At 34.7% G+C, this 26,499-nt stretch overlaps 1 protein-coding gene across 1 annotated transcript in view; it reads left to right on the top strand.

Annotated features, from left to right (window-relative positions):
* LOC113520918 (uncharacterized) overlaps positions 1 to 23,184 on the top strand; it is a 56,071-nt gene extending 32,887 nt beyond the window's left edge. The window contains exons 7-9 of the mRNA XM_052892478.1: positions 1 to 93; positions 5,616 to 6,692; positions 15,240 to 23,184. The exon at positions 1 to 93 is cut by the window's left edge and continues 34 nt beyond it. Of these exons, the coding sequence (XP_052748438.1) occupies positions 1 to 93; positions 5,616 to 6,692; positions 15,240 to 16,463 (2,394 nt within the window). The 3' untranslated portion in view covers positions 16,464 to 23,184. The remainder of the gene's footprint in view (positions 94 to 5,615; positions 6,693 to 15,239) is intronic.
* The last annotated feature ends 3,315 nt before the right edge of the window (positions 23,185 to 26,499 follow it).

Here is a 26,499-nt window from a genome sequence, read left to right as displayed (position 1 = left end):
AATGTGTGGGCTGCTGCATTACTGTTCCAACCGGTTGAAGAACATATGGTGAAGAAGTACAAGGAGCCTGAGGAAGACGATGATGGGCCACAGGTCAGTGACAACCCTAACAATTCACTATACTATATTTACACCAACGCTGCCCCTTAAATGGGTATTACGATATTGGTTTTGGAGCAATAAAGGCTTAAGGGTTGCCACACCATTTGTAACTAACGTTTGCGACACCTAAATACTATTTATGTAAAGTTTTACTGGGTTGCTAGTATTTTCGGATTTTTTCAATTTTTTTTTGTAATGGCAACCCAGGATTTTTATATATATCTGTAGTGAATTAATTTACATGTTCACACAGATAAATAAACGAAATGATAAAAAATTCGAACTAGTTGATGCTGGGTCGTCAGCATTTTTGGATATTTAAATTTTTTATCACTAATTAATAATTATTTTATTTAATTTTTTTCTGAAAATATGTTTTAGTGAAATAAGGGCCTAGAAAAGATCAAATTTCGTAACCTAGATGAGAGAAGGGAAAGGATTTTTTAGTAATGGGATCTAACAGCCCCATTGTTATCAATATACCCTATCATGTCGACCTGCACGCGCTTACCCCTGGAAATTATCGTGGTTATTTCTTGTCGAACTCATCACGATGGGCTAACTGATCTGCTTTCATCCTCACCTATCATCTCTCACTGATACCCCGCCAGTGTATACTGATAGCGCGGGCGGGGTTAACAATCCATTCTCATTCATTAAAAAAAAAAGCTAGTTGAGAAAAAACTTCCTCTTTGCTTAGTCAGTATTAAAAAAAAATATTAAGTATTTTTTTTCTAAACTGGGTTACTACTTTTTAGGTCTATACTTCACTAAAACGATTTATTCCAATTTTGAATTAGTTCGATATTTTACCGGCAGCGTGAACTATGTTTTAATTTAAAAAAAAAAAGAAAAAAATTCTTTGCGTTTCTCACGAGTGTTTTTGAAAATGAAACAAGCCCATCATTATGCACATAAGCGGGATCATAATGGGTGACACCACGTCGCATAAAGTAAGCGATATATTTTTTTTTCTATATATTCTGTGTTCATTCATGTTTGGATAGATTAAAAATATGTGATACGTCATGCTCTTTGTTTAAAATTTAGAAAGAAAAAATCTAAAAATTAAGTAAATTATTATTTATATTTTATTTTGAATATTTACAGAGAAAAAAGTATTATTTCAATTAAATTATTGTTCGTAATGTCAATTGTCATATTTTTACTATTGACAATGATAAGTGACGGAACATATTTTTAATCTACACACGTTTTGTCTTGTCTATGTCTCGTTGTCGTCTATATGTCAGCTTTGCTATTCCATAAACAGCTTATAACGTTATTTAATCTAAGCTAAAACATAACCTATATATTTTTAATTATTTACAGCTATAATTAGAACTTATGCTTAAAAATTAAAACGTTAATGATTTCTTTTAACACTTATTTTTACGTCAACAAGTTATTTAATCACAACAGTTATTATTTGTCTAAGGATTGTTTAAGATCTTGATTATATTGATAGAGCGTAGTAAGAATTCTTCGCTAAAAACAGGTCAACTTTTTTATCCACGTTGCGTGAATAGGGTTACCATAATTTATATTTATTACTAAATATATGGGAGAAAGTATATTAAGTAAATTAAAAAATAAAAGTTTTTTTTTTTTAATAATTGAATATAGCCGTTTTTTTATGAATACATGTACATATATTAATTTGTAAGCAATACACACATTTCTGTATTTGTATTAAAAAAAAATATAGTTCCGAATTTTAATTCTTTTTCATATAAAAAAAAATGTGGCTTACTAAAACTTGTCCCGTTCTCAACCGACTTCAAAAAGAAGGAAGTTCTCAATTCGGTTGTATTTTTTTATGTTTGTTACCTCATAACTACGTCAGTTGGGAAAATTTCTTTATCTGAAATGACTAACTTACAGATTGCTTAAAATTTTATCAAAATCCGTTCAGCAGTTTCATTTATAAATCAAAATAATTAGCTTTGTGTCAATTGAAGTCGGTTGTCTTTTGATAGGACATAATCTTGGGGGGTAATGAGGTTTCTTCAGGGTCGACAACGTACGCGTAAAACCTCTGGTATTGCAGGTGTTCATAGGCTACGGTAACCTTACCATCAGGTGGGCCGTATGCTTGTTTGCCACCTCAGTAGTATAAAAAAAAAACAAATTACACTTGATGCTCTATCTATATAATCTCAGATTATAATATCCTATAGCAATTATATATTCAGCAATGGTATTCATAAAATTCAATTATTTCAGTCTGACACTGTATATTTTACTACTTTAAAATTATAATAAATATTGTGCCCCGAAGAACTTGTTAGAATCGTGTAAATACGAATGTAGGAAACAAAATATATATAGAACTCGGTCATTTATAAACTTTTTTAAAAAATTCTATTTTTATTTAAAAAAAAAATGAATTTTCAAATTGGTCTCATTGGAATTTTAAAAAAATCCGTTCAGTAGTTTGGTTTTTAAAACAAAAATAACTAACTGGTTTTAGCACGTTAGTTGTGACAAAACCAGTTATTTTTATGTAACTAGTGTTTTTTTTTTTTTAAATGAAATCTACGTGTATAAAATATATTCTTTAGGAAAAGTTCTTGAATTTCATGAATACTATTACACAGTTCTGAATCACTTTACAGAATAACAAATCAGAATTTAATAATCAAGCTCATTGGCTTCATTTACTGCGCAAAATTATAGTCATTCCAAATATACTACGACCATTATTTGTATAATTTTCATGCGTCCAACATCCACCATTAACAGTTTCGTAGCTCTTAAAAAACATATTACGATTCGCATGTGATTAATAATTAAATCGATTCTTTAATTTAATACTTTTTGCTTAATTAACATTCCATTCAATAATCACTTTCCTTAATAACACCGCCATCTAGTGGGAATATAGTTTCATTTTCAAAACGCATAATTTAACCGTTATTTATAACCTGCTAACGCTATTTAGCGTGTGAGTTTTTTTTTTGTTGAATAACGAAAGTGGTTATGTACTTGTTATCTGTGGTAGCTCGCACAGTCAAAGCGCGGGAATTGTTTGAATATAGAAGAGATTTTTTTTAATATGTTACATTTTAATTATCTTAATATTTATGTATAATGGTGTTGTCAATTTAAGGAAAACCAGAAACAAGACCTTTGCGCAGGATACATTTTATTTGCGTGTAAAGTGGTTTCAACCGGGATTTAAGCATAATCGGACCTGAGCTACATTGACTAAAAAAAATTATATGAAATCTATGTCACCAATATTTTATTCAAAAATTATATAGGTCTCTATAATTAGGTATTATAACAGAGAAGAGAGTATTTTGTACACAACCAAATTATTAACAGTTGTACAACGTTATAATATACGCTTATTTTATTATAATTCCATAGATTTTACAAATATGTGATAGTGATTTTAGTTCCTAAATCGCTCTGTAGAGGCAGCACCGGCGTTTTCTCGCTAAACACTTTTAGATAATACACAATCGAAAGGTTTGCAGGGTTGTAAAAAAAATACAAAAACAAAAATTACAAGAGAGTCCATAGTTTTAGAGAAACAATAATTTATGGGTTCAGGAAATGTGAAAGTTGATGGAAATATGTATATATGTGTGTGTGTGTGTAGGTGGGTGAGTGCGTGTGTATGTATGACACATTGAATGGGGAATATAAGTGTATGTATATGGTTTTTTTTTTTTATACAACTTAGAATGGCCGTTTGTCTTTGTCCTTTACCGTTTGTCGTACGCGTTGATTTCAGAAGTAGAACGCCCAATAAAATAGACTTTTACTTAAATATCTTTTATTTATTTTTCTTAATTTTTTTTTTATACAACTTAGAATGGCAAACAAGCTGACGGCCCACCTGATGGAAAGTGGTAACCGTCGCCTATAGCCATGAGCAATACCATGGACATAACAAAGTATACTGTTTCGCCAATGATACCCCCTATGCGTTGCCATTCCTGAGGACTCAGGTGTTAATCCTCTGCACCCTGTAAATTCACGCCATATCCCACCCTTCAAACCGAAACATAGTCTTGCAAACACAACTGCTTCACGGTTGAAACACGATATAGATGTATATGGTATTAGTTCTAGTTTTAAATTCAAGATAATTAAACGTTGATGCACTAACTCTAATGTTACCGTTAAATAGTCTTGGATTCAGACCACTGACTCAATAAAAATACTAACTTAACTTTTTTTTTTATCTATGTTTTGTCCTTTTTTTTAGTTAATTTTTTTATTTTAATGACAGTGGTAAAACGCACTAATCGTTAACATAGTTTTTAACGTTTATGTATAAAACAATCTTTGATTATGTAGATAGAGTGTCTCCATAACAAATATTTTGCCAGAAACAGGTCAGCTTTTTTATTTATGTGTACGTAAATCGGATTACCAGATTATAAATTATTACTGTTCGAAATTAACCTTTTTATATACTTTGACACTTATAGTTTTTTTTTTTATAAAAAAGAATATTTATAAAACAATTGAAATAAAACAAAAAAATATACAATACTTCAAGTCAACAGACGGCATTTTCACTTACAAATAATATAATTAATAAATAATATATACAAAACAAGAACCAGCATATTTTACAAACAATTACTTTAAATTAATGTAAATGAGTAAAGTTTACATAAAATGTCCTTAATATTCCCTATTATTCTTTTATTATTATATTAAAAATAATACAATCAATTCTAATGGAAAAATAATCAATTCATTTAAAAAAAAAAATTGATTCCATTGTGAGGTTTTTTTTTTTCGAATACTTGCAACACTGAAAAATGGCGCCAATTCTATATTGTAGAAAACACTGTTTATTGGGGTTTATGAAATATGGCGGGAACGGTGAACTTTTAGTTTAAATTGAAGCGCTGTAGTTTGAGTATATATAAACAAATACACAATGTGACAATGCGTAATTGTTTGTTACGATTAAAAAAAATGTGCTTTAAATATTACTTGTTGAAAAATAATAATTTTCGAATTACGAGCCTCTTACGTAAACATGACGCTGGCAGAATAGCAATAAAAATGGCGACCGACTGCCATTAAAAAAATACACAAAAATGAAGTTAGCTTATTTTATAGTTGACCTGTTTATATTGCTCCATCTATATAATCTAAGAAAACAATATGCAGGATGAAATCGAACTAGTTTTCTTTTAAAATAGTATTCTATTAACGAAACTTAACACTTTCACCAGAGCAACATGGATAGAGCCTCCGATACTAACGCAGTGCGTTCAACTGTTGAGCCAATATGGGAGGCTCAACGGAAAATTTTTAATATTTTCAATTTTTGTTTAACGCAATTTCTATCCTAATATATTCAATATAATGTACATATTCTTAATTTTACGTATCGTTAACTATTTAGATTTTCATACTGTATGTTATTGTATGTATTTTATAGTAATAATGCCTGATTTATTATTGTTTTTGTTTCAATCTCCAAATAATCTGTAAATAACCAAAGAATTAAACTAATTATAACACATTTATTTCAGGACGACATCCTCTTCGAAGAGGAAGAACCCATTGAAGCGTACAATATGACGTCACACAACGCAAAACCCGAGAATGGGCATCCAGAGATGACGAAGGAAAATTCAGAAAAGAATCTTCCGCTGTCTTTGACTAACAGCCAAAGTTGTATGCCTTCCCTCTCGTCGACGAACCAACTAAGACACAATCACTCGAAAAGAAAACTCTCGTACACCCGTCCCATACAGAAGCCATACAGTTCCACCTCAATAACAAGATTGGGCTCACAAGAAGCCTTCGCGAGACGGCTAAGCTCCTCGGGACCGAAAAGAAACTATTCAACATCAAGTTTCGCCTATGTGACCACTCCATTCCACGGTTCTACCCTATCAGCGTTCGAGCGACCAAACGAGTTCGCCTCCCAATTCTCCCTGAAGTCCATAACGGATTCAGTAGTAGACGTGGCGTACTGCTGTTTCTGCTGCAAGAAGAAAGAACGTAAAGAATCCAACAAGTTCTTCGACTTAAGCCTGCTATCAGATCCCACATATTTGGTCATATTGCTCTCGAGTAGTACAGTAGCTATATCTTGCACGAATTTTATAATTCTTCTACCATCACATGCTAAGGAGATTGGCTTCGATAAGTCCGCTGGCGCGTTGCTACTAAGTACAGTGTCCGCTTTGGATTTGGTCGGCCGAGTTGGCGGCTCGGCGTTGTCCGATTTGAATTTGATCCCGAAAACGTTCTACTTTGTCGGTGGTCTCTTCTTCTCCGGATTGTCTCTGGTCATTCTTCCATTTTTGAAATCTTATTCCGCCATAAGCGTTTGCTGCGCTCTGTTCGGATTGGCGTCGGGTATAAACAACGGTGTAACAACATTGGTCATGGCCGAAATATTGGGATTGGAGAGGTTTATGTCCACTTATGGGATCAGTTTGTTCGTCAACGGTATATTGCAGTTGGTCGGTCCACCCATATGTGGAATATGGTTTGAGAGGGAAGGGAACTATTTGAGTATGTTTATAACATTTGGTTTTATATTTATTGGCGGCGCATCTTTATGGTTGCTAATGCCAATTATTAATTGGAGAAAGAGAGTAAGAGCTAGAAGGGAGAGTGAGATGAAGAGTTCCAAGGTGTGAGATGGCTGTGAGTCGGACCCAAAGCGATTGGGAGTCACATCGAACGCGGTACAGCTTTGGGTCTGCAATTATTGCACCGCAGTAGGAAAATTTATCTAGTATTAATGAACTCATCAAAATAACTCCAACGCGTGCACGACAGTGCATACAGCCAAATACCAAGGGTGAATTTTATTTTGATGATTGTTTTTACTAAAGCTTTTTTAATGTAATATTTGACAATGTTAACGTAATATTACACAAATACGACGAAACAATGTATTTTTCTACTCTCTAGACGATATTTAATAAGTGTATTTAGTATTAACAACATATAGTTACCTTCATGAGGCTTCCAAGTTCAAGTTTTATTTAGAAGCATCGGGCATCATACGATTTTTTGATTATAATGTTTATATTTTTTATTAGTTTTTTACAATTTAAGATATTATTATATATATATCAGTGATTGTTTAAGATATCAGTCGCGTTATTTTAAAAAGTGATAGTCATTATTGGGGCATCTTTCTTGATATATTTGAAAATATATAAATAAATAATTTCTTCCAACGTGTAATCACTTCTCGCGTAAATTATGATAAAAGTACCAAGGTAATCCAGTATATGGTCCATCTTTGTATCAAATTTCAGCTCTTAAACATTGATTGGTTTTTACAGTAACAAATACGATATTTAGACATTACAAACTTAAAATCGAATCTTACCCCCATATAAAATTAGTTTTTTTTTAATGGGTGATAATGGTGACCCCGCCTGTGCTATCAGTGTACACTGGCGGGGCACCAGTGAGAAATGACAGATGAGGATGAAAACAGGTCAGTTAGCCCATCCTGGCAAATTCAACTAGAATGAACCAAGATGGTTTCCAAGGGGAACCACGTGGAGGTCGACTTGACAGAGTATATTTCTATTAATCGGGTTATTTGACCCCATTACTAATAATCCTTTTCCCCCCTAAAATATTAGTTTAGACAAATGATGGATCTGATAAGATCCATCATTTGGATTGTTAGTAATGGGGTCAAATAGCCCCATTACTAGCAATATACCCTGTCAGGTCGACCTCCACGTGGTTCCCCCTGAAAACTGTCATGGCTAATTTTAATTGAATTCGTCAGGATAGGCTAACTTACCTGCCTTTTTATCCTCACCTAGACGCCCACGCGCAGACGGTGTTACCATACCATTATCACGCATTAAAAAAATTTGTCCATATCGAAAGTCAATAACATCGATTGAATGTTTCGACATGTTATGAATTTCATTTTATAATTTAAATGAAACTTGGTCACATTTGCATTAAGTTTGTTTGAAATAGACTATAGGCTCTGGATACGCTGATGGCACAGTTGTGGGAATGAAACTGTTGGATTGTCCCAATATTGTCTTTTTATTTCGCGCGAATAAATGCACCATCACCTTGAATATCATAATTTGAATTTACTTTTTAATTATTGGTCTTAATAGGGTATAAGTTATTTGTAAGTTTTCCATCGAATTTATTTATTTTCTTGCCAACTTATTTGGATTTGTTTTTTTTTTGTGAAAAATCATCTATACCTTTTAACCATTCCAGTCCCATTCCTAAATTAAAAATATATTAAAATATTCATTTTTTTATGTATATGTATATTGTAAGCCATTTTATATCAGAATTGTATAAAAAAATCATTTTGTAATTTTTTAATTAATGTAATTAATTGTTTAATTCACAAGAGATACTTAATATTATAAACAATTTACTATCCAATCAATAGTTTTAATGTGGCATTAAGTAATAATTTTATTTTCGTGTGACTTGGCTCGTTTTTACATAATATAAGAATGAGTGTCATTAATAAAAATTTATTATTTTCAATATACGTTCTTTTATTTGTAATATTTTTTTACGGCCAGCCTGATGGAAAGTGGTAACCGTCGGATATAGACATTAATAGCATCGTGGTCATCGCAAAATATACTGGGAGGCCCATGCTGCATCTTATGCATTGTTATGGCATTTCTATAGCATGCTCTTCAGTCTAAAGCATAAAGTAATTCAAAAAAGGAGTAAAGAGATTTCTTCAGGGTCTGCAACGCATGCGTACCACCTCTGGTATTGCAGGCATTGATAGGCTACGATAATCGCATACCATAAGGTGGGCCGTATGCTTGTTTGTTTATTTTCGAACATGTTAAAAGTGTGTTATCCAATATTATTTATTTGAATAACAGACTTTTAACATATTCCTTATTGGACCAGTATAAAGATTTTTTTATACAACTTAGAATGGAAAACAAGCTGACGGCCCACCTGATGGAAAGTGGTAACCGTCACCTATAGACATGAGCGGTACCATGGACATAACAGAGTATACTGTTTCCCCCGTGATACCCCCTGTAGGCGACTTACATATTTAATATAATTTTGTTTATTTATTTACAAATATTTATTTATATATTGTAAATGACTTGCACAATTAATATTATATTTAATTTATTTATTTACAAATATTTATTCACATATATTTATTTATATATCTTACACACGGCAAATCGTGCCGGCTGGTCTAAAATCGTATAGAGGTAATGAAAACGTGCAGTCGAGTAGCGTTGCCGCTCGATCTATTTTTAACTCGTGACGGTAGCCGCGCGGCCTGCGCGGGCGCATAGACCAGTCAAAAACTACCGCTTTGCTGGACAGTTGTTTTAATATTTGAATGTCGCTTTCGCTTATTTAATATATATATGCTCGCTAATTATTATCTTTGTTTGTGTCCTTGATCTTGTAATGTATATATCTGTGCTTGTATAATCTTTCTCCTTTTGTGTTTATGTGTTTATGTGAGTTGTGAACATTGTGTGAACGTACTTAAGCATTTTATAACAGTAAGTCAGATTTTAATTTATCTACTGGCATACCCACCAAATACCTCATCGTCATATATTTACATATTTCCTAAACTGGTGACCCCGTTAGAACATGGAAAAAGAATCTCTAGACGCGCAGCAAGACGCTATGCAACGTGGAGGGCGCAGGTCCAATGTCAACACGGACGAGAATAATGACGGACGAGATTTTTCTCGTGGGTCTCATGATGGATCGGAAGTATATAAAGTTGCGATTCGTGTACCTCCATTTTGGCCTGAGGAACCGGAAATTTGGTTCGCCCAAGTAGAAGGACAATTTTCAATATCTGGCATTACAAACGACGCAACCAAATTTAATTACGTAATTAGCCAATTAGATAATAAGTATTCCAGAGAGGTGAAAGATATCATCATTAATCCTCCAGCGACTCATAAATATGAAAAACTTAAGGCTGAACTCATCAAAAGACTCACAGCTTCGAATGAGAATAAACTTAAACAATTGTTAATGCATGAGGAGCTCGGTGACAGGAAGCCATCACAGTTCCTTCGCCATTTAAAAGGACTCGCTGGGGTAGACGTTCCAGACGACTTCATTAAAACTATTTGGATCAGCCGTCTACCCCACGGTATCCAAACTGTGCTAGCGGGACAACCTACTTCTACTCATCTCGACGACTTAGCAGACTTAGCAGACAGGGTAAACGATCTTACAACATCAACGCCTAGAGTCGCTTCATTAAACCAAGCGTCTTCTTGCACTGAAATTGGCGACCTGAGAAGGGAGATTGCTGAACTTCGGAGACAACTTCAAAGTCTCACGACACAAGGAAGCAGAGGATCCCAGCAGCGATCTTCAAGACGTACCACGCGTAGCAGATCCCGGTCGAATCAGCGGTCCCAATCTAATTACCGCAAATTTCCAATATGCTGGTATCACGGTAAATTTGGGGACAAGGCAAGTCACTGCGTCCGCCCCTGCGACTATCAAGCGGGAAACTCCATGGGCAATCGATAATGGCGGCTGACGATTGCCCGACTTCCACTACTGGTCGCCTGTTCGTCACCGACAGACATTCGAAGTTGCAGTTTTTGGTCGACACTGGTAGCGACCTCTGTGTCTTCCCTCGGTCGGCGCTACGTGATCGTCGTGCTCGGACAAATTTTGAGTTGTGTGCAGCCAATGGCTCAAACATATTTACTTATGGTTATGTACATTTAAATTTAAATCTTGGCATGCATAGAGATTACAGCTGGCGCTTTGTTGTTGCTGATGTAACAAAACCTATTATTGGTGTAGATTTTTTAAAATTTTATAATCTAATAGTTGATTGTCGCAATAAAAAACTTATAGATAACACTACATCTATAGCTTCAGTAGCTACTTTTGCAAATTGTAAAGATGTCCACTCTGTGAAAGTCTTGACTGGTGATTCTCAGTATCACAAAATTCTTAACGAGTTTCCGGAAATCACTAGACCAGCTGGTACACATCACGCCACACCACATAACACTGTTCACCATATTCGTACGACCCCAGGTCCTCCAGTAGCTAGCTCACCCCGTCGTTTAGCACCCGATAAACTTAAAATTGCTCGACAGGAGTTCCAGTCGATGATTAATAGCGGCACAGCCCGACCTTCGGAGAGCCCTTGGTCGTCGCCTCTTCATTTAGCGCCAAAGAAGGACAACGGTTGGCGTCCATGCGGGGACTATAGAATGCTTAACGCCCGTACCGTGCCTGACAGATATCCAATTAGGCACATTCATGACTTTTCCCATAGCATTTCAGGCTGCAAATTTTTTAGCACGCTAGATCTCGTCAAGGCCTATAATCAGATACCTGTTAGCCCGCAAGATATACCGAAAACGGCGATAACAACACTATTTGGGTTATTCGAGTTCCCATTTATGACCTTTGGTCTTAGGAATGCTGGTCAAACCTTTCAAAGGTTTGTGGACGAGATGACCAGGGGACTTGATTTCGTCTATTGTTATCTTGACGACTTCTTAATCTTTTCTAGGAGCGAAGCGCAGCACGAAGAACATCTTCGTATGGTCTTTGCCAGGCTGAAAGATTACGGTATGCTTTTAAACACGTCTAAATGTGTCTTCGGGGCCCAAGAGGTAACCTTTCTAGGCTACAGTATCTCGGAGCGCGGCACCAGACCATTGGACTCTAAAGTGCAAGCAATTAAAGACTTTCCTGCTCCCACTAATGTACGTCAGTTGAGGAGATTTTTGGGTATGCTCAATTTTTACAGGAGATTTCTTCCTCAAGCTGCTAAAACCCAGGCCCCTCTAAATGCTTTACTGACTGGTGCGGTTAAAGGATCACATCCAATTAGTCTAACAGCTGATACTCTAGCAGCTTTCGAAGCTTGCAAGGATGAACTATCCAACGCTGCATTATTAGCACATCCAGACTGCACTGCTAAACTTGCACTGGTGACAGATGCATCTGATAAGGCGTTGGGTGCTGTTTTACAACAGCTTACAAATGGGTTATGGGAGCCTTTAGCTTTCTTCTCTCGGAAGCTAAGTCCTTCACAAGAAAAATATTCACCCTACGACCGAGAACTGCTTGCAATATACGAGGCTATTAAATATTTCCGACACATGCTCGAAGCTAGGCATTTCATTGTGTATACTGACCACAAGCCGATTAGTTTTGCATTCCATGAAAGGAAGACAAACTGCTCGCCTAGGCAGTATAGACACCTAGATTTTATATCTCAGTTTACCACCGATATTCGTCACATATCTGGTAAGGACAATGTCGTGGCCGACACTTTGTCACGCATTGATGAGCTGAGCGCACCTGTAAGCCTAGAACAGTTAGCTGAAAGTCAAGTCTCAGACCCCGAGTTAGCAAAACTAATCAAGGAAGGTTCATCTTTGCATTTCGAAAAACTAACAGTACCTGGAAGTCACTTACCTTTGTATTGCGACGTCAGTACAGCGACCTCCAGGCCTTTTGTTACAAAGATTTTTCGGAAGCAAGTTTTCGATAGCTTGCATTCCTTAAGCCACCCAGGCGCAGACGCTACCGCCAAATTAGTCGCGGAACGGTTTGTCTGGCCGGGAGTTAGAAAAGATTGTAGGGACTGGGCACGCGCCTGCATTTCGTGTCAGCGTGCAAAAATTAATCGGCACGTAACAGCCCCTCCTGGTAAATTCAACTTACCACGTGCGCGTTTCACACAGATTCATATAGATCTGGTGGGTCCACTCCCAATCTCGCAAGGCTATCGGTATTGTCTAACTGCTGTAGATCGTTTTACACGATGGCCAGAAGCAGTACCGATAGAAGACATTACTGCCGAGACCGTTGCCAAAGCCTTGCTGTCGTCCTGGATTGCCCGTTTTGGTTGTCCTACAGTCATTACAACTGACCGTGGGCGACAGTTTGAATCGGCTCTGTTCGAAAGCCTATCTAAAATGACCGGTTTTGAACATAAACGGACAACAGCTTACCATCCACAATGCAACGGTCTCGTGGAACGCTTCCACAGACAACTTAAAGCGGCAATAGTATGTCATGCTAATAATCAGTGGACAGAATCTCTGCCATGGGTCCTGCTCGGCGTCAGAACCGCCTTTAAAGGGGATCTACAGGCATCGTCTGCTGAGTTGGTATACGGTGAGCCTTTGAGACTTCCCGGTGAATTTTTTGAAGCCAACGTACCCGGAACCACAGACATTTCTGAATTTTCCGCCCGTCTGAGAAAAATAGCTGAACATTTACGTCCAGTACCCACTTCACATCATAGTACCCCAAAATGTTTTGTTCATAAAGAACTAGATACTAGTGATCGCGTCTTCCTACGTGAAGACGCATCACGTGGTTCACTTCAACCCGCTTATTCTGGTCCGCATAAGGTGATAATAAGGGGGGAAAAATTTTTCAAAATTTTACATAAAAATAAAGAAGTTACGGTCTCCATAGACCGATTGAAACCGGCTTTCATATTAGCAGACCAGGAACAGGAATCCCTACCAGAAATCCAAAAAGATCGTACTACTCGTTCTGGGCGGCGTGTCAAATTTACAGATTTTTATCGCCCTTGACGGTCTCTGGTGGGGGGTGGTGTAGGCGACTTACATATTTAATATAATTTTGTTTATTTATTTACAAATATTTATTTATATATTGTAAATGACTTGCACAATTAATATTATATTTAATTTATTTATTTACAAATATTTATTCACATATATTTATTTATATATCTTACACACGGCAAATCGTGCCGGCTGGTCTAAAATCGTATAGAGGTAATGAAAACGTGCAGTCGAGTAGCGTTGCCGCTCGATCTATTTTTAACTCGTGACGGTAGCCGCGCGGCCTGCGCGGGCGCATAGACCAGTCAAAAACTACCGCTTTGCTGGACAGTTGTTTTAATATTTGAATGTCGCTTTCGCTTATTTAATATATATATGCTCGCTAATTATTATCTTTGTTTGTGTCCTTGATCTTGTAATGTATATATCTGTGCTTGTATAATCTTTCTCCTTTTGTGTTTATGTGTTTATGTGAGTTGTGAACATTGTGTGAACGTACTTAAGCATTTTATAACAGTAAGTCAGATTTTAATTTATCTACTGGCATACCCACCAAATACCTCATCGTCATATATTTACATATTTCCTAAACCCCCCATGCGTTGCCATTCCTGAGGACTCAGATGTTATTCCTCTGTACCCTGTAAATTCACTGCCATATCCCACCCTTCAAACCAAAATACAGTCATGCAAATACAACTGCTTCACGATAGAAACACATATAATAATAGAACATAAGCCTCCTAGGGGGAGGATTTTGCCAGTAGTTGCCATCCTTGGCAGCCACAGTTAGGCTTTAAAGATGTTTTGAGTGAGGGAGATGTTAAAAATGGTATATGCCTAATACGTTATACTAAGTTTATAAGCGGAACACAATGGACATAACTACAAAAAAAAATGTAATGTCTTATCGGCAATGTTTCTAGCAAATTAATTTTATTTTTAATTTCATTTCATTACATTAAGGCATATTGCCACTACAAAAATCAGTATATACACCCCCATTTTAGGTAAAATCGTAAAATTCATAGTACGTATCGTAAAATGGGGTGAATAGGAACAATATGAATGTTCGTTTCAATTTTTTTTAACTTAATTTACCTGTACTAATAGAATACGGATACTATATGGACGCTAATGGAATCATAACCCCGCTTCCGCTATTCTGCTTTTTTATTAATGATAATGGAATGGTAAACGGATAGCGCTGACGGGATAACGGACACCAGTGAGGGATAATAGGTGAGGATAAAAGCAGGTCAGTTAGCCAATCGTAATAAATTTCACAAGAAATAACCATGAGGGTTTCCAGAGAACCGCGTGGATGTCGAGGTCATAGGGTTTATTTATATTCCCATTACTAAGAATCCTTTTCCCTCTGCACTGTCAGGGTATCAGTGAGTGATGATGGGTGAAGATGAAATTGGGTCAGTTTGCCCAATGTGACGAATCCGCCAAGTATAAGATTGTTAGAGAAAACCGCGTGCGGTCAACCTGAAATTGCTAAGAATGAAGTACTTAATCCCTATTATTACTGATTATTACTTATATTCCGACAAAGTTAATTTCTCCTCAATATTTTCACAGCTTGAACCATTCGTGGAAGAAGAAGCCGGTGACATGGAAGTGTCTTGCAACCCCAAGATGATGTTAACACCTGACGACATTACGCCCATATGCGAAAAGCACCCTAACGGATCGCCGCCGATCTTTAAAAACAAATCCAACGCTAACTTCGATGACAAATCGTCGCCCAATAAAGAAAATTTCGCAAGATCAGCCAGCGCGGCTCTAGTGACCTCAAGAGATATCGAGAAAAGCAGAAAAATATCTACCCCAGTATCATCGAAACATGGTTTGCAGCATATCGCCAGCAAAAACCATCTACCAAGCAACCCGTCTCTGCTAGAATCGGTCCCAGAAGGCAGAAGTTCCAGAGTTAACTCTCAGGAAGCATTTGGCAAAAAACTAGCAGTTCCAAAGACTCCGAAACGTAGCCCGTCAACATCTAGTTTTCAATACATGTCGACACCTTTCCACGGCTCCACGTTATCAGCTTTTGAGAAACCTAGCGAGTTTGCATCGCAATTCAGTCTAAAATCCGTAACGGAAAGCTTAGCTCCGATAGGTTACTGCTGCGGTTGGAAAAAGCGGCCAAAAGACGACGAAACAAAAAAGGAACCGAGCAAATACTTCGACGTGCAACTTCTAAAAGACCCTATCTACCTGGTCATCCTGATTTCGAATTGTACATGTGCAATTTCGTACACGAATTTCATTATCCTAGTGCCTTCTTACGCGCAAGAATGTGGCTTCGACAAATCGCTAGGGGCGTACTTACTATCGATAATATCCGCACTCGATTTAATCGGCAGAATCGGTGGCTCAGCACTATCCGATCTAGTGATGACCCCGAAACGTTATTTCTTCATATTCGGCCTCTTGTTATCCGGTATCAGCTTGGCTATAATACCATTGGTATCCAGTTATTTGGCAGTCAGTGCGTTCTGTTCAATTTTCGGTATCGCTTCTGGTATCAACGTGGGTGTAACTGCTCTTGTCATGACCGAAATGTTGGGTACCGAGCGGCTTATGTCCTCGTATGGTATTAGTTTGTTTGTGAATGGCATTGTGCAGTTAGTCGGACCTCCTATCTGCGGAATATGGTTTGAACATACCAAATCGTATAAATCACTTTTTATTACTCTCGGTTTTATTTTAATAAGCGGCGCAGCGCTATGGGGGTTCGTTCCGTTTATACACAGAAGAAGGAAGCTTGCCGAGAGGAAATCCTTGTCTGAAAAGGCGTAATTCTATGTTACAGGTATACATGTTAATATTAATCTATATTTATTTAACGGTTACTAGCTATTTCCTTAAATCAAGAAGCGTCAAACCTAATAGTGATTGCAAAGTTAATTCTGAATCGATGGCGATAAAGTTATGACCTTTTTCGTCTTCCATCCCGCTTACATTATTTGAAGAGTAGTTGATAGAGAGAGATGAAAAATACGTTGTCTTAAGCGTCGGCAGTTCTTGTTGCCATCTCACTTACACACAGCGGTATTATCGATACAGATGTGATATATTTCAAATGGAATTTATTGGCATCCATTGTTTTATATTGCAATTAATTTTTGTATTTATACTTCTTGGTCGAAATAGCAACTAAAATGGCTGACAAAATACTTTTGCTCGTTTATGTAATGGTACGCTTTAAAACGACTTTCTACCAATAAAACTGAAGATTTTTCAAAAGATATATGAATCAAAAAACATTTAGAGCCAGCCTTCTGTACAAATTTAACAGCAGAATGGGAACAATGGTGTAAAATCACTGGCACTCCCTTGTCCCTTCTTATGTTGCCTTAAAAGAATTCTATTGATTTTTAAGAGATAGAAAATAACGCAATCATGTAACGGAAGAAAGAATGAAATATTTGTATTCAAATTTAGATTTAAATATTTTTAAATAGTAATTATTTTTCATTGCCACTCATTCTGAACGCAATTTCAGCCAAGAAGAACGGGTAAGAAAGGCAGCTGTTTTTTTTTTCAAAAGTTTAATTATACAAATAATTTGTATGAATACAAACTAAATTGGTTTATTACATACAAATTAAAAAACATTTATTTATTATTTTACCTGGGTTATCTTGATATTTCGACCAGATTACACCAGCCATGGTCACGAGCAGACTTCACCGAAATACATAATATAGTTAACAGCTTTATTTACTTTCTCTTATAAACCATGGAACGAAAAAGTTAAAAATCTAAAAGTTATATCTTTGTATGTATATACAATACTTCTGATTTAACCCAGTATAGTAAATAGAACACACCAAATTAGGTAATTTGATATACACATATAAAATAAAAATTTTAAACTCCGCCAGAAATAAAATACATTATGTATTAAAAATATCATTTCTCGTTTTACATTTAAAACGCGTCAAATTGCATATTCATTACTAATACATTCCTTCTGTCAACGTAATATATATATATATATATATATATATATATATATATATATATATATCAAAACAAACAAATTTAATACACATTTCAACCGCTTACATAATAGTTACAAACCGAATTGAATTTTTTTTTTTTATCTGAAAGGATATAATTATTATTATATTTATTTATTCAGACACCAAAAGGTCTGAATTCAGACTTTCTTCTTATACTTACAGATTGGTCCCGTAGAAGTGTTATCAAAATCGGCCAGTATTTTAGTTTGAATCGAAATAATTGTTTTTATCACAGTTTAAGTTTTTCTGTGAGACTCATCACACGTCTTTAGTTATTCTTTAGTTTAGTTACTTCATTTTCTGGCACAAAATAAATCTATAATTTAACAGTAGTAACACTAAGTCAAACGTGATTATAAATAAATAAATAATATGATAAATAGAAGTGCGAACAAATTACTTGCAATTTTGAATTTTATGATTTATCTCATTTGATAAAAAAATAATAAATGTAGAAATTTATAACCTAAAATTTCTTTATACCAATAACTACTACTCAGTGAATTAATTTTGTTCTATTTTCACGATTATCCTATTCATTTTCTCAAATTTTTTGTAATATTCTACAACGACTAAGCCCAAAACGTAGTAGCTATCTAGTTAATAAATTTCTCCTTTGAAGTTGATTTTAAAGCATTATTCTCCATCTTAAATAATAAAAATTAATTTAATATTTCTACAGAATAAATATTTTAAACACCTACTGGTGTTAAACAAACGAAATGCGTCAGAACTGTTTTATTGTACATTTAATACTTGATGACCCATAACAATCAAATAACATTTTTGGTAATGCCAACTCGGAACCAACTCCATTGGCCGATAACACACAGCGTAAACCAGAAGATTTAAAACTATGAAACATGCATAGAAACTCCCTAAAATGTAGATTAGCACTAATAAAGCATAATTTTTTAAATTATGAAAGTTTACGTAAATTGTCGATGAGAAATCGCGTCGGGCGTAAATCCCATAATAATTTGGTCAATTAAATTGTATTAAAAATAAAATGGAAGCATTATAAATGTAAAAGAAATAATTGACAAATAATATTATTAAATTAATTACATTAAACAAATGTAAAGCTTTTTTAACATAAAAAAAATACAATTAAAAATTGTATGATTATATCGATATTTTTCTCGATACTTCGCGCATCCCTATTTGATATGGTAAAAAGTCTACAAAAATGTACTGAAGCTGATATTTATTCTACTGCAAATATATGTATTGTGGGCTTTGATTACAGTAAAAAAACATAACGTAGGGCATTATCCTGCTGTAGGACTATTCACTCACGATAAAATTGCATAAGCGCGCGAGCTTCGAGATATCTTTATGAATGTTAAACTGTGTGCAGTGCATTAGTCGATGTTATGTTATCGATATTAAGTTATTAATTGTTTATGGGGGGGGGGGCTGATGTTCTATAAAAATATAAACAATACACAAATGTTATAAAATAGATATTAAAGCATTTTAGTATTTCGCAAGTTGGCCAACTAATTATATTTTATTTTACACTCATTGGAGTTTATGTTACGTGTCAAGATTATGAGACGGAACTAGTCGAAGCATTTTAGACTAAAATCTACATAAGTCAATCGGGTTATTTTTTAATTCAAATACCAATAAAACTACAATATCTTTTATAGTTTTGTAATACTATTGGAACTATTTATTGTGTACATCCTATATTTTGAAAATATTAATGGAATCCTATATATAAATGATAATGTAAAATGCCATGTGAATGTTTTTATAATGGGAATTTATTCACCCACCCATTCAATGCTTCAAAAGAACCAATGTATTTTAAGTTAAATTTCGTCAATAGATGTACTTACATATTTTTAGTTTACAAGTATAATAGTAATAATTTAGTTATTAATTGTTTTTAATTGGGTTGGGTAACTTTATATATAAGTTTTTTGAATAATAATTGTACTGACGATTAGTTTAATTTTACTAAGTTTTAAAATTAAGTAAAAACGTTTGTTCTTATTGAAAATAATGCAATATAACAGCACTATATCTTGAAAACTCAAATTTTAGTTTGATAATGCAGCGAATATTACAATTGTTGTTATAAAGGCCGACATAAAATAAATGTACTTATAATAAAATTGAGTCAGAAATATTTTGTTTCGTAAGCACACATTTTAATGCAATAACTACCGGTATAATATTCAGGCTCGCGCTCGTGTCACAGCCATACATGATTAAGGATCACAAATCGATTCCGATACTAGTCGAGCTTCCTTGATTTTTTATTTATACGTAAGTTAAACCAGTGGTTATTAAAATAGAAATACTTTACATTTATTTCTTCATAAAACGACAACGCTCTCATAAAGCAATTTTAGCTATTATGTCTCTTTCTTTTGCGCTAAATTCTCAGTTTTAATGAAAGTGACAAAATAGTGAGATATTAGTTTTTATGAATAAAAGCGTTAGTTTTTGATGGTCTGTTATAAATTAATTTCGCTAAACTATCAAAATAAAAATTTCAGTTTTATAAAGTTAGAGAATGGAGCCATAGGATCGGCTCTGTTGCCAAACGACTGACAGCTAGAGTCAAAAGCTATGTGCTTTATATAAAATATCCAGCCATGTCGTTACTCAAAGAGAACGGACTTTGGAATAGATGGTTAACGCTAGAACAAACTTCACAATCTGCAAATGCAGGAAGATTCTATCCAGCGCTAATTACCTATACTATATTATTAATGCAATAAAAAATATACTAGTAATGTAGGTGCTCAGTTAAGAAATTGATTATTAATTATGTTCAAATAAAATATATTAAAGTAGGTGATTTTATAGTGCATTTGTTTAATGAATTTCATAAATCTTAGTTTATAAGATACATTATTGTAATTAGAAAATCTGATGGTAAATTAACGCATCACCAAGTTATAAAATAATCGATTTACAACGCTACAAACATAAGTTGGTGCTGATATTTCGATTACAAAAACTCGACTCTAAAATTAGTTATTGACAATTCATGACCGCCATATTTATTTTGCAATCTCATATAGTTAAAGCACTGCCATGAATAAAATTAATATAGTAACACCAAAAATAATAATTATCATGAGTCATACTATATTGTATTTATATTGGCTTTACTCATGATTTTAAATTCGGAGATGCCCGATTAGTTGCAACGAGCGACACAACCGTAAATCACGCTCATAAATAAGGGCTCCTACTTCGAAACTAGTCGGGCATCCCCGAATTTAAAGACATGAGTAAAGCTGACGTAAGTAATTACAAGACAGCAAAAATTGTAAATTCGTCAACCCGTTATTAAATATTTTCTTACACTCCAAAGATCTTGAATATTAGAAATAACATTAGAAATAACAATCAAAAGATGACCTCTTTTTTCGACTGAATTACCTAAACTCGCTAAAAAGTTGGTCCTTTCCTTTGTCATTGTGCTAGCATGTAGCACTATAAAACTTTCCAGTTTCATTATGTCAATTTGTGGGCGCCTTATTGCTTTCTTACTAGCAAATCGCCCCGGCTTCACATGGATATAAATTCTACATACAAACCTTCCATAAAAATATCTAAATTGTTTAGAAGTATCTAAAAGAATAAACAGACGGACGTGGGCAGAAACTTTGTTTTATACTATTTAAATACCTCGAGAAACAATGCAATACGTCTTCGATATATATTTGTGTAATTGAGTGTTAGTGTTTTTCAATGAGAAAATTAGGAAAGTAATTTCTAATCGTGATTATCTTTTACTTTCAAAAGGCTGCAAATCAGCAATCTTGGCATAGCCAACTGTAGTACCGCTGTTATATGCACAAACCTTTCTCCCGTCAAATTGAGCTCGAATAATTCTCGAATAAGAGCCAGTACTTTATAGAATCATATATCGTTTCTATTTTTAAAACTTATTGTTATTTTTTTAACGATGTCTTTATACGTGCACAACGGGATTTTTATTAACATACTGTGTTTACTCCTCCGACGCCGTCAATATCCTTACTGACTCTCTGTGAGCTGCAGCCCGCAGTGTGAGATAAGACGTGATGTAAAGCATCGTATGACCCCTAAACAAGATTTCCGGAGGAAGTCGAAACAATTGTCGGTAACGATATACGATCACATAGTGATTTAGTGTTGGCAGAAAAATCAGGTTAAGAGTCAAACCAGCTCCACATTGGCTTACTGTGTAGTAATTAAATAAGTAATTACATGCAGTAGTTTCGTAAAATTCCCGTTGTGCAAAAAAAAAATACGGGCTACATTGCCGTATTTTTATATAATCATCGATATTGAGAGTTCCAAAAGCTTTTATATCTTTTACTTCGTCCATTTTCACGCACCTAATACAAATACGCTCACCCCGAAAACTCTTAGCTCCTCCCTTAAACAGCGCTCAGTCTATTTAACTATGATAGATCAATTTGGGACTCCTCGGATACTTGGAGCCTTCCACTTTCACACTGTATATATAATATATATTTCGTCAATTTAAAATCTTTGTGGATATACTAAAAGCTATTATTGTATGTGATAACATTTTTTGAATTTTAGTACATGAATTCTTTTGAATTTTAATAATTAAAACATTTTATCGATATCGATAGTTGTACATCACTTTGTTTTAAAACATTGCACTTTTTTTTACTAAGTTCACACTACATTATATAATATTTATACGATTCATAATTAACCAATCAGTGGATAAACTCTACTCGTAGTGATTACATTGCTCTGTGGACTCTACAGAGTAGCGTATAAAAAAAATGTTTTTTTTTTCTATTTGCGATTGGTCTATTTGTAGTTTTTAAATATATTTAAAGACTGTTCACTACTCTATGCGTGTGAAATTTCCTTGGTCTCTACAGAGTCGAGTATAAAGAAATGTGATGTGGTTGACCTATCGTCACATGCTGAAGACTAGGCAGCATGGCCGCTGACCTTAGCCTGTTTCTTATGGAACAATCTTTATTAAAAAAAAACTATCTTCACATCTGTCATACACAATACTGATTTAAATTATTTTTTCAATGTACGTATATCAAAGATTTTTATTTAAACTGAGCGAACAAGAATAAAAATGTGTATAAATGAAGTGAAATTAAAAAAATCATGCCTTACTGTATTACTAAAACATAGTTATTCCATTTTAATAGTATTATTGTGTAATTAGTGTAAATAAAATGTTTATTAACCGAATTATTGTTAATTTTTAATGTAAGATACATATTGTTATATTCCGTTAAAACATTTTTGCAACTTGAACAAAATAATAAATAATTGATTAACTGTAAAGTTGGACAGGACAATCCTTAGCTTATCCAATCCTTAGTTCGTCAAAATATAAAATTGATTGCTTATTCGTGGCACTAGAAACAAGTCTTAAGTCCTTTCTACTGTACAAGAATTTAATGTTAACCAAAAAATCAACCAATCTGATCAAACAGTGAAAAATATTTGTATATTAAAATTTAAGCACCAATTTTAAGGTATTTTCATTAATAATATATGTTTTAATTTAAAATATCGATGTATTTTAATATAGTGTACACGATATCCATATGTTACGTCATATAACTGAATGTAAGTATAAGACGACAAACAATAAGTCAACAACCAGGTCGATCTCCTCGCGGTTCCCCCTGGAAACTATCATGGTTAATTCCTGATGAATTCATCATGATGGGCTAACTGGCCTGTTTTCATTCTCATCTATCACCCTTCACTGGTGCTCCGCCCGCGTAATCCGTTAGCGCAGGCGGGGTTACCATAGCATTTTCACCTAGCAAAAAAAAAATAGGGATGGGTATATAGCAATATCTATATATTTTAGTTACAATATCCTATAACGAATATGTTAAAAATCAGTTATCTAAAAATAATAGTACATTACTACAGCGGCCAGCAACCGAGGCATTGATGGACGAACGTGCAAATGTGGGCCGAAGCGTAGCCGAGGCACACATTTCCAAGCATGTTTGAGAAAAATAAAAACAAATCCATTGTGTCCAATTGTCTTCCTAGAGGTTTTATATGATTTACATATTTGTAATGAAAATATGATTTCCTTCATTTGTCTGTAATTACAGGATTTAGAAACTTTAGCCGGATTTTAAATATATACTTTTAATATATAAATATACTATACATACTTATAAAGTATACAGATATACTCATTTACACATAGTTTTAATACATCATTAGTTTCTTTTCCTTAATGGCAATCGGTCGCCATTTTTACGGCCATTTCTGCTAGCGTCATCTATACCTAGGGGCTCATAACTCGATATTTTTTTTTATACAACTTAGAATGGCAAACAAGCTGACGGCCCACCTACTGGAAAGTGTTAACCGTTATCTATAGACATGAGCAGTACCATAGACAACGGAGTATACTGTTTCGCCCATGATACCCCCCATGCGTTGCCATTCTTGAGGACTGAGGTGTTATTTTTTTTTAATGGATGATAATGGAATGGTAACCCCACCCGCGCTATCGGTATACACAGGCGGGCCACCAGTGAAGGATGATAGGTTAGGATGAAGTAGGTCAGTTAGCCCATCGTAACGAATTCAAAAAGATTTGTTCACGATGGTTTCCAGGGGGAACCACGTGGAGGTCGACCTAATAAGGCATATTGCTAGCAATGGGGCTGTCAAACTCCATTGCTAACAATCCCTTTCCCCCTACTGAAATTTATACTCTATTGTTTAGGGTTGTAACATATATATATATATATATATATATACACACACACACACACACCCCTACATGTTCCTGTTGAAATCAATTGTTGAAACAGGTCATTTCTGACGTAATGTATGGATTGTGAATGACCGGAAATAAAATCAAATTTACATATATATATATATATATATATATATATATATATATATATATATATATATATATATATATATATATATATATATATATATATATAATTATAAATAATTGCTTCCAATGTAATTATTCCGTTGAGCAAATTATGTATATAACAATTATTATTATATAATTAATTCAGATTATAACTGGAAAGTCTCAAAGGCGTTTGTTAAATGCTGTATACTTGATGATGTGTAAAATATAATATTTTTATCTTGCAACTCGTTTTTTTTAATGTTTCCCGTAAATCATTACATACAGTATCCTATATTTAAAATTTCAGTGTAAGTGCTGGCATAGAATGGCCACCCCTTCCTTTCCCGTGGGTGTCGTAAGAGGCGACTAAGGGAGCTTATAGTGGAGGGATGGGCAGCAGCGTCCCTTTTAAAACATTTCTAAAAGCCTAACTGCAATTGCCAACTTACCTGCCAGGCGTGGCAACTACTGGCAAAACTCCCCTTATGGGGAGGGCTTATGTCCAGCAGTGGACAGTTAACGGCTGAAATAATTTAAAAATATTTAAAATTACTATAAGGTCCTTATATATGAAATTGGCGTTTTGTCCGGGAGGAATATAAAAAGTTTTCCTTTTTTTGTAAAATATTTTTAATTAATTAAAGTATGCACCATTATTATACCATATATGCACTTTTACCATCTCACAGGTAATTCATTGATCCTTTTACTAAAAAACCATGGGGGCGAGAGTCAATAAACTCTTTGAAGGTTTGTACTGCTGCACCGGAGTTGAATTTTTTCCTTGTAAGAAGTTGTCCAAATTCTGAAAAAAATAGTGATCTGTTCTGAAGTGTGATCTGAAGCGAGGTCCAGGGAGTACGGTGGATGTCGCAGACATTCCAATTGTAGCTCATCTAACTTAGTGGTAGTTTGTTGTGCAGTGTGCGATCCGTCGTCGTCAAACAGCAGTGGGCTAGAGCGATTGACTAATTCCGGTCGTTTTACAGCTAGTTTTACCTCAATAATTCACAGTTGCTATCAATAGATATCTGCCGTAATCGTTTGGCTAGATTTTAGAAAGCTGTAGCGAACGACACCGGCGCTAGTCCACCAAACAGTCACAAGTAACTTTTTCTGAGCCAATTTTCGTTTAGGGCAGGATTTGGCTGGGTATCCAGGATTCAGCCATTGCGACGAGCGCTTCCAATTATCGTACACTATCCACTATTCATCACAAGTAATGATTTGATTTAAAATCCCTTCATTATTGTGTCGGTTGAGCATTGTAACACAGCAGTCGACACGTGTTTGGAAGTTCGATTCGCTCAATTCATGAGGTACCCATGAAATCAGAAATGAAATAAAAAATTAAATGAAATGAGAAACTATTGAACGGATTTTAATAAAATTTCTATATGAGCATTCTGTAAGTGGAAGATAAAAAAATAGCAAAACAGTTTATAACTTTTTTTTTACAACACAGGGGGCAAACGAGCATGCGGCCCACCTGATGGTAAGTGACTACCGCCGCCCATAGTCACCCACAACACCAACGGCATTGCAGGTGTGCTGCCGGCCTTTTAAAAAGGAATATGCTCTTTTCTTGAAGGTTATGTTGTCGTATCGGTTCGGAAATACTGCTGCTGGAAGTTGATTCCAAAGAGTGGTTGTGCGTGGGAAAGTTAAAAACTGACAGTTATGAAATAACAAACAAAAAAAATACAACCGAATTGCTTAAGAACCTCTTTCTTCAGTCGGTTAAAAAGTATTCTGTGTTTATTTTGTGGCATAGGTACATTCAAAATCCATTTAAACCTTATTTGAGCAGTAACAATTAAATTTTCCAATATCTGTCGACTTCCATGGTCCAGTAGTGAGCTCGTCGCTTGAAATGAGGTCCCGGGTGTGTTTCCTAGACATGCTAATTTAGGAAACGCACATAGCTTAATTACTA

The sequence above is a fragment of the Galleria mellonella genome, unplaced genomic scaffold (genome assembly GCF_026898425.1).
Source record: "Galleria mellonella isolate WM207_F2 unplaced genomic scaffold, CSIRO_AGI_GalMel_v1 utg158, whole genome shotgun sequence".
Lineage (NCBI taxonomy): Eukaryota > Metazoa > Arthropoda > Insecta > Lepidoptera > Pyralidae > Galleria > Galleria mellonella.
This window is presented reverse-complemented; position numbering and strand designations above follow the sequence as displayed.